At 40.1% G+C, this 15,096-nt stretch overlaps 2 protein-coding genes across 2 annotated transcripts in view; one reads left to right on the top strand and one right to left on the bottom strand.

Annotated features, from left to right (window-relative positions):
- Positions 1-2,451, top strand: part of bmpr1ab (bone morphogenetic protein receptor, type IAb) — a 40,537-nt gene extending 38,086 nt beyond the window's left edge. The window contains exons 11-13 of the mRNA XM_056255627.1: positions 606-781; positions 893-1,023; positions 1,751-2,451. Coding sequence (XP_056111602.1) covers positions 606-781; positions 893-1,023; positions 1,751-1,876 — 433 coding nt within the window. The 3' untranslated portion in view covers positions 1,877-2,451. The remainder of the gene's footprint in view (positions 1-605; positions 782-892; positions 1,024-1,750) is intronic.
- A 1,709-nt stretch (positions 2,452-4,160) lies between these two features.
- mmrn2b (multimerin 2b) lies at positions 4,161-14,428 on the bottom strand (the record flags this gene model as incomplete). Its single annotated transcript, XM_056255371.1, has 8 exons — positions 4,161-4,906; positions 5,127-6,615; positions 6,703-7,121; positions 7,814-7,912; positions 10,359-10,487; positions 10,650-10,780; positions 10,879-10,998; positions 14,097-14,428. Coding segments are annotated over 8 exons (3,138 nt in total), but the record flags the coding sequence as incomplete, so codon positions are not given.
- Positions 14,429-15,096: the final 668 nt, after the last annotated feature.

The following is a 15,096-nucleotide window of genomic DNA, read 5'->3' as shown; positions in this document are numbered from 1 at the left end:
TTACTTTCGGGTTGTATTTAATCCTCTAAAACCGTCAGATCGTCCGCTTTTTGGCGGCGGCCAAAGCAAATTTTCGTCCCTCCAAAGCCTTTTTTGATCGGTGAGTGATGTAGAATGACTGCTGCGCCTGACAGGGCGCGTAACGAGCAGAGAGAGAGAGCGCTCCGGCCGCGCGCGCGCACTCTCACGTCTTCAAACAACACGAGCGCTGTCTTGCTCGCTCTCCCTCGCGCATATTAATCAAAATCAATTGACGGGATAGTAAAAGGTCGGAAGACCGCAGTTTCACGTGGAGCATTTGGAGATTTTTAGAGATTAGAGACAGGCCTATACAGTATACACTCAATGAACAACATCTCAACACTAAATTATAAAGGCCTGTCTCATATAGACGCCTGTCTCAAATACAAGCCGGTGCAGTTCGACGATTTGGGAAAATAAAAGCCCGGGCTACTATTTGAAGTTTTACGGTACTCAAACATGCATGCAAATAAATGTCCTGGCACACTGGCAATGACTAAAAAGTATCATAGAAGCATACTTAATTTACAGCTAGTATGCAGTTGTTTGCAGTAGTTTGAACACTTGTTTTGCTTTTATTTTAGTGACACCAATGAGGTGGATGTCCCTCTGAGCACAAGGATGGGAACACGGCGGTACATGGCACCAGAGGTCCTGGATGAGACCCTAAATAAGAACCAATTCCAAGCGTACATAATGGCTGATATTTACAGCTACGGTCTCATTGTTTGGGAGATGGCCCGCAGATGCGTGACAGGAGGTATGGCCTGCATGTGTTAGAGTGTTTGAGGTTAAAATAATGTAAACAGACTTTTCAAAGTATGTTTGTTTCTCCTTTATAAATATGTGATGGATTTTCTTTTATGTGCAGGAATTGTTGAGGAGTATCAGTTGCCATACTGGGACATGGTACCTTCAGAACCGTCCTATGAGGACATGAGGGAAGTGATATGTGTTAAAGGCATGCGGCCAGTGGTGTCTAATCGCTGGAACAGTGACGAGGTAAGATCAAGCACTGCAGATCAGTTCAACACTGCTCAGATACTAATTTGTATCGATCTTGTGTTGACATATACACTACTGTTTAAAAGTTTGGGATCTGTAAGATTTTTTAATGTTTTTGAAAGAAGTCTCTTATGCTCAGCAAGACTGCTATCCAACAATTATTTATTTAATGTTTAATTAGGTATTTTCTTTAATCCAAAGTACAGTAACATTAAGTATTACAATTTAAAATAACTGTTTTCTATCATATATTATATTTAAAAACGTAATTTATATCTTAGGCAAAGCTGAATTTTCAGCATCATTACTCTAGTCTAAAGTGTTACATGATCCTTCAGAAATCATTCTTGGTGCTCAAGGGAAAATTCGTATTATTGTCAATGTTGAAAAAAGTTGCTCTGTTTAATATTTTGGTGGAAACTGTGATGCATTTTTTTCAGGGTTCTTCGATGAATAGAAAGTTCAAACAGTTCAAGCATTTATTTAAAATAGAAATCTTTTGTAACCATTTAATTTTTGATAACTGTAAATTGCAAATGTGCTTATAAGAAGTCATTGCGTCAACATTTAAGAGTATAGTTGATCTCATTGCTAACAGATGGATGCTAAAAGCCACAGAACTTTTGATTTTATGGGGTCTTTAAATATCACTGCATTGTAACCATTTAATAGTTGTGTAATACAACCCTAAAACAACTGGTCTCTTGTCTCCATCTCCACACAGTGCTTACGGGCCATGCTAAAGCTTATGTCTGAGTGCTGGGCCCACAACCCATCCTCTCGCCTCACTGCTCTTCGAGTCAAGAAAACACTTGCCAAAATGGTGGAATCACAGGATATCAAAATATGATCAGTTTTCCCTCCATATGCCAGTCTGAGATATATCATGGAGATGTTTATGCTCAATTTATGAACTATTGCCTCAATTCCTAGACAGACCTGTGGGAGCGCTGCTGAGCAGAACATTTGCCTCCCTGTCTGGCTGTAATTCCTCGTCCCGTTGCAGTTATGCTCTTAGTGTCATGTAGCACCCTCTGCTGGACAGTATGTGCCATAACGCATCCACGAGGAAGTAAGGACAACTGTTCAACAGGCATCAGTACTCACACCATCCCCATCGCCACCATTTTTCCTTCTTCAGACACTCTTATATACTGGGAGAGAATTGAAGAGCATATGGTGCTTTCTGTGAAAGCTGTGTAATACAATACATTTGTATGGAGGAGTGGCAAGGTGGCACCATTTGCCATGGGAGCACAGTAATGGAGCCATTTGGGAGAAGGCTTGAGGCTCTGTTATTGACTGACTTGAGAGGTGGACATATTTGGGGTGATATTTGGACCGAACCAGCCATATGCTTGGGATGTGCTCCAGTATGGCTAGTGTCAAAATGGTCACTCTGCATTTGGACCATGTGCAGTTGTGGCCACCGTGCCCTATTTAATTCAAATGACCCATATTGTCATATATATGTATAAAAGAAAATGTCCCGTTAACTATATATTAATATTTTAATTAATAGCCTTTTTGAAGAATTATTCCTTCGACTGCTTTCCTTTCTAAGAATCTGTCCATTAGATGTTCAAATACAAAACTGGGTGTTAGCGATAGGGTTTTTACTTTTGCAAAGACCTGGAATGGATTTGTTGTTATAAATAGAAGGTTCAGGTATAATGAGTAATGTGATCATAACTCCAGCTCTGGCATGAAGAATTGAAGTACCACCAGTCAAATATTGCCAACACTGCAGCCATAAAAAAAAATCTATTCAATCTAGAAGATATGGTGACTTTCAATCACCCAGAATGGCAGATCTGATCTGCCTCATCGCAGACGTGTCGGTGCAAATGGATGCCTACTGCTCCTGAATGCCTCATAACCGTTGTTTTGTTTTATCCTATAGCCTTCAAGTCAACCTCAGTATATCACATCTGAATTTTTTCAGTGTCAGATTGGATTGCTGTTTTCAATGCCTCATTTGAACTGTTTTGCCTCGAATCTAATGTTGTGACGCTTGGAAATCATATGACTCATAAATGTCTAATGTGATTGAATAATGTAAATGCATGTGCTATTTATTCATGTCATGTCATGTAGTATGAATTATTGTGGTAAGATACTTTTACTTGCAGGACTATTAACACTGTTCTTGCAAATGACATTCTCAATGTTTTTACTGAGCAGCTCAACCTTACAAATACTAGTAATAGTAAATTTATGACTTTAAAATGAAATTCTACATTTAATGACTTCCTATGAAAGTGTGGGTGTGAATTATCATTTGTCATAGTTCTAATGTGTAAAACTAGACCTTTATCTATAATTTACTCAAAAGTCAGGACAGGCGACTTAAGTTCACCTTTCATATACATGAACATTTTTTTCCCCCCATAACTTATGAGATTATGTGAACACATTTTTTTTTTTTTTTTTTTTTTTGCAAAAGAGCTTAGTCAATAATTTGAATCATGCAATGCATTATTAGCACTTGTGGGGAATTCAGGTTTAACGTCAAAACCAGGGCCTCTAAAACAAGTTGGCCATTTCTTGAAGATCAGGTTATATCATGGGGGTGTATTTATAACAGTGATTAATAGCTGTCTGGGAAATATAATTAATGAAGATCTCATTCCACATCTGCATTTCTACAAAGGTACAAGGAAGGAGAGAGACTGGTACAAAAACTTTTGCATTGAAGATTCAGATCTCACATTGCTTATGCGTGTCTTTTCTCATTGTTCGGGCTGCAGCTTTGTGCTCAAGCCTATTCTGTCCATTACAATCATACAAGTTAACCTGTTAAATCACATTTGAACTGATTTAAGCTTATCTGTCTAGATAAATGACACAATTTTTTTTGTCCTAATTGTTTAATGTGTAAGGAAATATGTGGCCTGAATAATATGAACCTTTTTTTAACTGTATTGTGCACAGTATCTGGTTTTAAGAGAGATGCCTTATGTTTACCAAGAAAAGCTGTTCTGTACACAGAATTAGTCACAATGTATCCATTTTTAAGTAAATTACCTTATTTTAGTACACAGTCATGTTTTTTTCCTCCTTCTTGATTGACATTTGCATTGAATGTGATCATTTGAATGCATGAATTTTTGGATGTACAGAATTACCCTCACTATTGGTACCTTTTGTTTATTCATATCGCCTCATAGTAACTGGTTCCCATACTATGCCTTATTATTAGATCCTCCACATTTTGAAGACCAACAGAAGGTCTGGTGGTATCTAAATTGTTCTGGTATATAACTGTCTTCCCCTTATTTCTTACCTGTTTTTTTCAGTAATATTCCAGAACCAATTACAAAACATAATATTTAAACAAGTATTTTTGCACCTTCAAGAAGAGGATGCATGCATACAAATTACAGCATGTCTGGCAGTGACGCACAGTGCGTCAGACTTGAATGTATACTCCCATGCCTTTGTCGCTCACCCAGTTCTTTTCACAGCATGTCCTTGTGCTCTGTAATGAAGAGCAATAGTCCAGACAGTTTGTTATCCCCAGGCTGCGCTTTTCGTAATGATCCATGCATCAATTCTAATGTAACCGCCTCCCCTCGCCGAAGCTCCAGCAGAGAGGCTCGGCTCACTGGTCCCCTCTTTTCCCCTTGTTCCTGTCTGAGGGACGCCACTGTAACTCCACTGCGCTTCAGTACAGCCAATGAAAGGCCTCTCTCAAAGTCTAAGGTCACCAAAAAGAGATAGAGTCCCGTCTCAGGGGCCTGGAACACCCCTGATGTAGGATTAAAAGTACCACCGTAGTTCACAGCAACATTTTTTGATGCGAGCTCCCCATTTGGCCCTATTCTGTAGTCCAGGCTTGTGATGAACACCACGGGGGGATGTGGTAACCGAGCATTTTCTAAAGAGATAAAGTTATTTTGATGATTTGTTTAGGTAAAAATTTATACTTTTAAGTAACAGAAAAACTGCTTTGTCATGATGTAGTTTTAGTGTTGTCCATTTAGAGGCAGTGTTGTTGTGTGTGCACTACGCAGGCCTTTCAGTACCAAATATCTTCTTCATTCATGTTTAAAACTAATGGAAAATGAAAAAAAAACTGTATTAATAAGATCTCTTACCTGTTTCACTGTATCTTTTGCGTCGCTCACTGGAAGACTTTTCTTCTCTTTTCTCCTGGTCTTCTTGCTTTTTGTGCCCCCTCCTTTTCTTTTCTTCTTTCTTTCTCACCAGCCTCCAAACTTCATATAGGTTCAGGCTTCTGGTCGAGCTGGCTAGTTCTTCTGTATTACTGAACAGTTTTTGAAACATTCCCAAATGATCCTCTAGGCTCTGACGTAGGTATGCTATATCTGCCTGCAGTTCCACAACAGAGCCACCAGGGGGCTCAGTACAGTTGCCACAGCGCTCTTCCAACATGGTTATTCTACCTGCTAATTGCTCCACCTCTTTTCCTAGACTCCAGAAGTCACTGACCGAGTAATCCACATCCTCCTCTCCAGTCAAAGGGTCTAATGAGGACTGGTAACTTTCAGTGCCCTTCACCTGGTTCTTTGTGGCGGTCCCCTCTGAGTATGCCACCGGGTCATCGCTATTCATCTCATCTCCGTCAGGATGCTTTCTCCGAATAGAATTCAGACTCCTATCATGTGTCTCAATCTTTTGCTGCATCACATGCATTCTCTGTAAAAGATCTGGGATACTGAGCTCTTTCTTTTGGCTATGTGACCAGCGTGTGAATTCCAAGACCTCTTCTCCGAGTAGCACTTCCAGGACTTCAGAGTGGCGTACAGCATCATTCAGGAGGGAAGAGAAGGTGGCTGATAGGCCTCGAATTTCAGCCGACTTGTCCTCGTCCCGCTCTCTCAGGCCTTGTATCTCTTGCTGGCTGTCCAGGAGTGAAGCCTGTAGCTGGGAAATACTGTCATGAAGACTCCTGCTTTTGCTCTGCTCAAATGCCAATGATTCCTTCATATTCAGCAGGCCCTGATGAAGATCCTCCATTTGAGTGGCCTGATTCCTTTCTAGATTTGCCTCCTCAAGTGCAAGTCGGTTCTGTCTTGTTAAATGTGTCACGTTAGCCACCTCCAGCTCCAACCTAGCTAGTGAACTTCCCATAGATTTGCAGCTACAGACCTGCTCTGCAATTACCGAATCATTTCTTTGTAGTTGATGATAGATGTTGTCCAGGTCAAGCTCAATTTCTCTCAACTGGCCCTCTTGTGCACTTACGTTAGCTGTAAGTTCCCCAATGCTGTTGAGCACCCTTACGCGAGTAGCCTCCACCTCCAGACCTGTCTCCACAAAGTGGACCTCAGTGCGTTGTTTGACCTCCCCTAGGCTCTGTCCCAGGATCAATAGGTCTCTCTGCAGATCATTGATCTTTCTAGCAGAATCTTTTAAAGTGTCAGACAAGCTGCTGAGCTGCACAGAGTTACGTTGTGCCTTCTCATCTAGCCGAGTGATGGCCTCCCACACTCCTGACGCCTGTGTTGGCTGGCCTCCACTTTGATTGACAAACTCAGCGTGCTCTCTCTGCAGTGCCCGTTCCAGCCTTTTTTGGCCAAGTCTCACCTCCTCAACCAATTTAGTTAGAGAATGGAGATTCACCTGTTGGAATAACACAAAATTATTTATGCACTGTTTTGATTTGTTAAGATTTAGTAGTCACTTAAGGAGTCCGAGTGAATTAATGACCTGTGCATCCTGACTCTGGCTGATCTGATCATCCATCTCTTCCTTCAGTTTTGTTAGGTTGTGTTTCAGCAGTTCTTGTTGGCTCTGAAAGGCCCTCTCCATCTGGTCTTTCTGTGCGTCCAGTTGGGTTTTCATTTGGTCGACCTGAAGATGGCTGTACTCTAGTCTCTGCTCAATAGATCCACTATGACCTTCACCTCTGCTGAAGGATCTGCTGTCTTCCTGTTCCATCCGCAACTGCTGCAAGTCCCGAGACAGTGTGTCCATCTCACTGGACAGATGCTCCAGTGTTTGATTGAAGCTTTCCAGCACTGGTTGAAGCTGACTCATCATAGTTGACATTAACTGATGCATTGACAGCAGAATTGATGAATCAAGGAATTGCAGAGGCGGAGAGGTAGGGATCTGTTCTTTGGCACCTGGAATATCGTTAACAAGCCTCTAATATTGGAGAAATACTGATTTTTTTATTATTATTATTAATAATATTTTTTAGATATTAACAAGGGAAAATGGTGAAATAACTCTATTTGTTACTTGTGTGACCTATTAAATATGCAATTAAGATATATTTGTCTATATCAGCATATTGATTCGTCCCTTGAGTATATCAATGTGCCTGACATGTGATGGTCTCTACATGAGCTTTTATGATGTTTTCATCAGGAATAACCCTTTCCTTACAAGCCTCCTACACAAACACATCTCACTATGTTACTGAATATCTGAATAAGTACAACTTCTGCATTTTTGATGGATGTTCCTTTATAGGCTGTTATTGCATTTAAACAATATGAGCTCATTGGCTAGATATATGAAGATATAAACCCCCTTTCAAGCAGCTATTCAATGACTCATGTGGTTCAGTGATTACTTTTTGCCCTTCTTTCTTAATCTCCTTCCTTCTGCCTACATCTCTGGGTGATTACGTCACGGTGGAGTTTGTTTATAAGAAAGAGAGGATATCCTCCAGAGGAAGACGTCATTGTTTATGTAGTCATGCCATTAAATTTAGGGTGGTAAAATCTCACAGTATGCCTATACTGTAATGTGTCAATCTAAATGTTTTCCTGTGTGCTTAGGTTTGCTGGGCACAGATTCCGTGTCTTACCAACAGGGCTCTGGTTTGGTGAAGAACCATGAATGGGAGCCTCCTGTAGATGTTTGTTAGACCAGCTTGCATCTTCCAATAGGTCTGTTTCCATTTGACCTTCTACAGAAAAATACACAAAAAAAAATGTTTAGAGGGAGGATGTGGGAAATAAGTTAACCACAACATTGTGAGTCTGAGGGTAAATATTGGGCCCACGCATATGCTCAGTTTAGAGGGGTTATTATAGCCCTTAAGCATTTAACATGCTTAAAATACTCCACCAAAAGTTACATTTAATGACCCAATATTACATAATATTATGAAACTAAATATTATTTTTACTAAGAATAATCCTTTTCTATTTCATTATACCAGGTTTAAGTATTTGGCACACATGAGACTTTCATAAACACAATGGGTCTCATTCATGAAACACGAGCAGAACGAATTTTTGTGTAAATCGTGAGTAAAGAGGTTCTGGCGTACATTTTCGGATTCATTCAAATGTTGGTATTTTCCAAATATTAGTTGGTACGAAAGAAATCTACACCTGCTCCCAGCCACGCGTAAATAGTGAGTTTAACATCCGAACGTTTTGCTCATTAATAACTAAGGCTGCATTTTAATTCACCTTAATCGGGTACATATTTACACAGCATTTTGAAAAAAATATCATAAACAGTAATTACATACGGTTTTTCTTTTTACTTTTGGGACTGTTTGATTAACAGATGAAACTCCATTAACTGCATCTGTAATATGGTGCCAAGCTTCCTTTTTTTAGGACCTGATACGCCATGTAGCCTACGCTTGAAAATAAAATGTGGTGTTTTGAATGAACTTCTGATAATAAAACTTCGATTTCTGCATCTGAGAAATTTTTCTTTTTCATTCGCTTTTGAGAAGACATGTTGAAATCCTTCGTTTGGTGTCATAATATGATGCCCATATATAGTTGTCAGTCAGATTTAATGGGCGGTATTTATGGTAATTGAGAATGAGCGTGCACGCGCGTCCCATTTACGACTGATTGGAATTCATTAAAGTCCCCATGAATTCAAAATTGACCATACTTACTTTGTTTGCCTAAATTGATCGTTTTGTGGTGAACAATTCATCCATGCAAGTCAATCCACACAAAAAAATTTTTTTGGCTTCGTAATCTTTAATCAAAATCTGAAATTTCCCCTCCCCTCAGCGTTGGAGGACCTTGCCTGATGACGTAGGTTTCACGGTTTGGGCGTCTTCTTAACATCTGTAATCACGCCCCTCCAACTGACAGTAGACAGGCTGAATGAAAACACCTACTTTTCTAGATCCAATCAGGTGCTAGTTGGGGAAAAAGCCACGCCCACCATTTTGCCTCATTTAGTATTCCGTTTCTCTCGGAAATACGTCACAACACTGGACAAAAGTCGTTTGCAACTTCCGGTTCATGGGGACTTTAACACACACACACATTTCACTATCGCATCTGACGTTTTCGAAGTATTTGTGAATCAGGAGATGAGTTTTCGGGAAGGTCTCTTTACGCGCAAATCACTCTCGTATATTTACGAATGTTTCATGAATGAGACCCAATGACTTTAGATTTTAAAGAACTGCCAAATAATAATAATAATAATAATAATTCATCACATTTATATAGCACTTTTCTGGACACTCAAAGCGCTTCACATAGAAGGGGAAATCTCCTCAACCACCACCAATGTGCAGCATCCACCTGGATGATGCGACGGCAGCCATATTGCGCCAGAACGCCCACCACACACCAGCTTACTGGTGGAGAGGAGACAGAGTGATGAAGCCAATTGGTATATATATACATGGGGATGATTAGGAGGCCATGATGGACAGAGGCCACTGGGCAAATTTGGCCAGGATGCCGGGGTTACACCCCTACTCTTTCGAAAGACATCCTGGGATTTTTAATGACCACAGAGAGTCAGGACCTCGGTTTAACGTCTCATCCGAAGGACGGTGCTCTTTGACAGTATAGTGTCCCCGTCACTATACTGGGGCGTTAGGACCCACACAGACCACAGGGTGAGCGCCCCCTGCTGGCCTCACTAACACCTCTTCCAGCAGCAACCTGGTTTTCTCAGAAGGTCTCCCATCCAGGTACTAACCAGGCTCAGCCCTGCTTAGCTTTAGTGGGCAACCAGTCTTGGGCTACAGGGTGATATGGCTGCTGCTTTTGCTGGTGCCAAAGACTTCTTTCAAATGTGATTTGTCAAACTGCAAGATGGATGAGGGGCTTACAGGATCAATTTTAAGGCATGAGGGCACATAGGATGGCTTCTTTCAACAGTCTGGGAAAAATTTCTGCCATCAAAATATTCGCCTACTGGACATTTTGGAAATTTGGAAAACAACTTTAAGATGTTGTTATTCTTCTTAAATATGATTGTTGCTTTTGCCTGCTGGCATAAGGCACTGCTTCTACAGCTATCCCGAGTGCCAGCTGACTCTCCTTTCCTGTTGAAGGACACTCACTGAGCCAGGCGCCTGCTAGATATTTCCTCTGTTTGTCAGAAAGGTTGTTTTAAAGAAGCAAGCTTGCAGAAAAAGGAAAGGTATGAAAGGTCAAGCCAGTTAAAGCCAGCCTTGCCCAAAACAACAAACTTGCCTAAGTTGTCATCGTCATTAACCTCAGACTTTGAAGCATGCTTCTCATCCTCTGGAGGTTTGTCTGGAAAAGAAAGATAAAGAGGGAGCAACAGATGAGTCACCAAAACTGGATGGGCAGCTCAACTGATTTGTTCCTTTAAATTGGCGGAAGAGCAACATGCATACTCCTAACATATTTTAGATATGCAAATGCTTTGTTGAGTAAAAAGGATTGTATCCAGACCTCTTCCTGGAGATTGTATGTTGCCTTTTTCCAGGCAGTTGTGTCCTCCATAGCCTGGGCAACACCTCCAGTGCATAGAAGAGAGTGCTGTCTGCTTCTGCTTGTACACAGGCCGTGAGGACTGCCTATACCTGATCATCATCACCATCATCATCAATCAACAATAAAGCAAAGCATATTTTTGAGAAACGTAAGATCTGAGGTTGTTTGAGTTTATGAGGTGACTCACGTGATGATTTGACAGTCAGGAGCTCCATCGGGACAGGGGTTCACTGATTTCAATGTTTGAGTCTCTGTGCAGAGTACGGCTGTGGTGACCACACGGTGATTTACATACGCACACCAGTTCCTGACCAGAGAGAGGACGTTTGGAAGGATAAAACAGAACAAAAAAACGAGGGAAAAGTGAAAGTTGAGAGCAGAGATTATACATGCAATCACAGACTGATGAAGATATATGCTTTTAAACCCCTCCTGTTGTACCCTTCCCAACAAGCTCAAGGCAAGATATTATCGCAGAGCAAAAGGTTTTATATGTCGTTCTATTGGCTCGTTCATTATGTTTGTTTTTAGCTTTCTGTTGTATCAGAGAGAATCTGATATGCACACATTGATTACGATGTTTACACATGCTCAATCTTATTTTGACAAGTCTGTGTTTTTCTGTGGTGTAGTATTTCGTAAACATAGCCTACAGTAAATTGTATTCTGCAAAAATGACCTAGTTTGCAATATTACAGGAGTTGCATCCTGTCGAATACTGAAACGCATGTTTAAAAATGTGGCGTTCAGAGTGCTGTTCTCATTATGAATAATATAAGAGCTGATATAAAAGATTTCCACTGTCAGTTATTTTTCTTTATGCTGTCTGTTGTTTTAAAGATGCAGCTTATAAAGCTTATAAAACACAGTTTATTCCCTTCAAATTACTTGGAGGCATTTCTTAGGGACTGTTCACATGGGATGTGTTCTTGCATCCATATTGTGTTTATGGGACACGTGATGCATTGTTCTGCCTTTTAATACAACACTAGCAATGTTTCCATCCACCTATTTTTATGCAAATATTGAGATATTGTATAAAAATGCTGGATGGAAATACCTTCTAAAAATGAGCATAAACAAACTTGCGCAGATGTGTTTGTTTATCCGTAAGAAGGCATACACATAAGATACAATGGAAACACATTTACTGAATAAAACCCTTGATGCGCAAAAAAATAAATAAAAAGTAATGTGACTTTGGCTCAACAGATCATGTGGTCCGAAAAAAAAAAAAAACTGGACTAACCAGTTCCAATTTCATTGCATATCATCTTAAATGTTGGTTTGGTCATTCTGAAATGACTGAGACAAACTCAGTCATGAAAATGGTTGGGTATAATTACCTCCCAGTCCCAGAACTGTCTCACACGATTGCGTTCCCAAACACCAGGCATCTGTGTCCGAACGTAGGATAACATGACAGCGTTTATTGCATGCACGTTCTGAGGCGCAAGTCGTTTATAATGTATGAAAAAGAGCCTCAGTAGCTTCACCAATTGCAGCAACTACCATTTTTATTACAGATATTTTGTGCCAATTTCCCAGAAAGTGACAATTTTGTTTTATTATTTTGTTATATTGTGCACAAGTTAAATTCACAGCTTTGAAAGGAAGCATAGCTGCTAAGTGTGTTGCAAATGTTAAAGATGTCTGTAAGATGCATGTTTGTGTATATACACATTTAAAAAAAGAGTACAGATGGACACAATGCATCCTGTGTGAATGGCCCATATATGAAGGGTATATGGGCCATTATGGGTCAAGGTAAAAACAGTTCAAATTTTATAACATGTCCATTCTGTTAGTTGTTTTTAAATGCAAAAACACATCTTGTATGTACGGCCCATTGCTTGTGCTTTTTCAACTGACCTTCCTTTGTGCATCCGTTTCAGTGTTGGTTTCAGAAACAAAGAGATTAGATATAAGTGGGCTGTCCTGTTTCCTTTCTTTGACACCTTGAACCATAGACCCTTTGTCCAGTAAAACATCAGCCCCTATTCAGCCACTGATTCAGTCATAGTTTGGCTGAATTCTAGCCCTGTCTGCCGCTTTATGGTTTTATCGTTAATCTGTCTCGTACCCACATCTGAACATCCTTCATCAGTCCACCTTTCTTTCATCTTCACCCCTCTTTTTATCTCTCTTTTATTTTTCTTTAAACACCTAAACACTTTTGATTAGCACTCCTCGTCTTTTCTGGACACATCTGGTTCTCATATTCTTTTGTTCTGGTCCAGACTAAAAACAAATGCCCTTGAAAACTGCTGTAGGGGTGCCTGTCCTCTGCCTCGCTGTTAAGCTGTAGTGAGCATGCCCAGTCCGGTCGAATTCCTCTCATCCTCAAGAAATCAGGAGAGAGCTACTGTGTGTGTTTTCAAGGCTGAAATATCAGCTAACACGTGTAAGACTGAGCTGACTATAGAAGTGGACGGCTAACTTCTACGGCTCCTATACATATGTATATATTGGATATCACAATGGAACTCAGTCACTCCATAATACCTTCCCAGATCACTGAAGCCCTGACTTGTATCTTCATTGTAAGATTACTGTAATTAAGCCTCTCGGGCAAATTCATTCGCTTTTTCTTTCTCAGAACAGAGGGAGAATGCAAAGGACTTAATATGATATTAAAACAAGGCTGTGTGGGATACATGTACAGTCTAGTCTGTTCAGTGGGTTGTACTATTGTATATTATAGTGTTGATCGTTTAGCAAATAAATAAATTCCAGAGAAAGTATATACCAGTCAAAGGTTTGGACACACTTGACTTGAATTTGTTTCCCATGATCTTAAAGGTTTATGCTTAAATGCTTAAAATTAGTTTTATAGACAACAAGATTTGTATGAAGGAATTACAACACAAAATTTTAAAGTAACTTATTACATTTAATTATTACATTTTATTACAATCATTAGCCTACCATTATTTTGTAATTTAAAACATATTTTAATAAAAATAAAAGTTTTTTATTTTATGAAATGAAATGAATAGTTGGGCCAGATAGAGAAGGAAAAGCAGCCAATAAGAGGAAAAACATCCCATGATGCACCTCATAAGCCGAGAGAATGATTAGAGTTGTGACTCTTGGCTACTTTGATTTGGATAGTTGATAGTTGTTGTTTTTTTGGTCACTAAACAATGTCTACTTTCATTTAATTTATTTAACTTTTTTGATTTGTAATAGTATTAATCATAAAAAGGCATGTCCAGACTTCTGACTAGTGTGAAACAAGGGTTATATGAAAAATAAGAGATGACCTAAGACCTTTAGACAGTATCTTATTAAACAAACAAATATCCTCTGTATAATTGACGTCAAATTAAATATTTTGACTAAGGTCCATTCACACAAAATTTTATGTATAGTTATAGTTTTAAAAATGCCCATTTGACTCACCCTCTTTTTGCAGGTAGATGTATAGTCTCTTTTGAGCCAGCTGGAGGCACTGAGATGCTGTGATGTCCATGTGGCATCCCAAAGGTGACAGGCGTATGATGTGTTCTTCCTCCAATCCCAACAGCCTCCTCTTCCTCCACATCAGGGTCCCTGGCCCTCACTTCACTGTGGCAGCTCAGAGAGTTCAGCACAGCCAACAGCAGCAGAGGCACAGTCTGGGCCATCTTGCTTTCCAGAGGTACTGAAAGTGTTCCTCCGGATGGCAGTTTTAAAACTAGCCTTAAACAATCCTGGAAACTCCCCACCCCTCTTTCCTTCTCTCTCTCTCTCTCTCTCTCTCTCTCTCTCTCTCTCTCTCTCTCTCTCTCTCTCTCTCTCTCTCTCTCTCTCTCTCTCTCTCTCTCTCTCTCTCTCTCTCTCTCTCTCTCTCTCTCTCTCTCTCTCTCTCTCTCTCTCTCTCTCTCTCTCTCTCTCTCTCTCTCTCTCTCTGTCCAAACCAGCCGGTATCCTCACCAGTATGTCTCTCTCCCCACCCTCTCAGTTCCCACTCCCCCTCTCTCTCGCTCCCTCCTCTCCCTTGACAGTATCAACACCCCATAACAATAGGAGGAAATCTGCCGCTTGCTAACAACCATAAATCCATGTATTGCGCTACTTGCAATCTTACAGCACCCTCCCATACTCAAGAACACACTGCAGTCTCATGCATGATGATGCTTTGCAAGAAAATGGTTGATTTCCATGTTTATGCTTTTATACTTAAGCATTTGAAATATATCTAAAGCGGCATTGCATTCAGAGATTTTATCAGAATGTGTGATCACTAGGATTTAAATCTTTGACCTTGTCATTTGCTAGATCCATGCTTTACCAGTCCATGTTAACTCCTTTTACTTAGGCTATGTAGTTTATATTCTTACACTGGTAACACTGTACAATACTAGTGTTCAATTCATAGGTGTAATGAACTGACAATGAACAACAGCATTTGATTACACTT

This window comes from Rhinichthys klamathensis, unplaced genomic scaffold, assembly GCF_029890125.1.
Source record: "Rhinichthys klamathensis goyatoka isolate OS25496 unplaced genomic scaffold, OSU_Roscu_1.1 h1tg000121l_1, whole genome shotgun sequence".
NCBI lineage: Eukaryota > Metazoa > Chordata > Actinopteri > Cypriniformes > Leuciscidae > Rhinichthys > Rhinichthys klamathensis.
The sequence above is the reverse complement of the archived record's forward strand: the minus strand, read 5'-3'. Positions and strand labels throughout refer to the sequence as shown.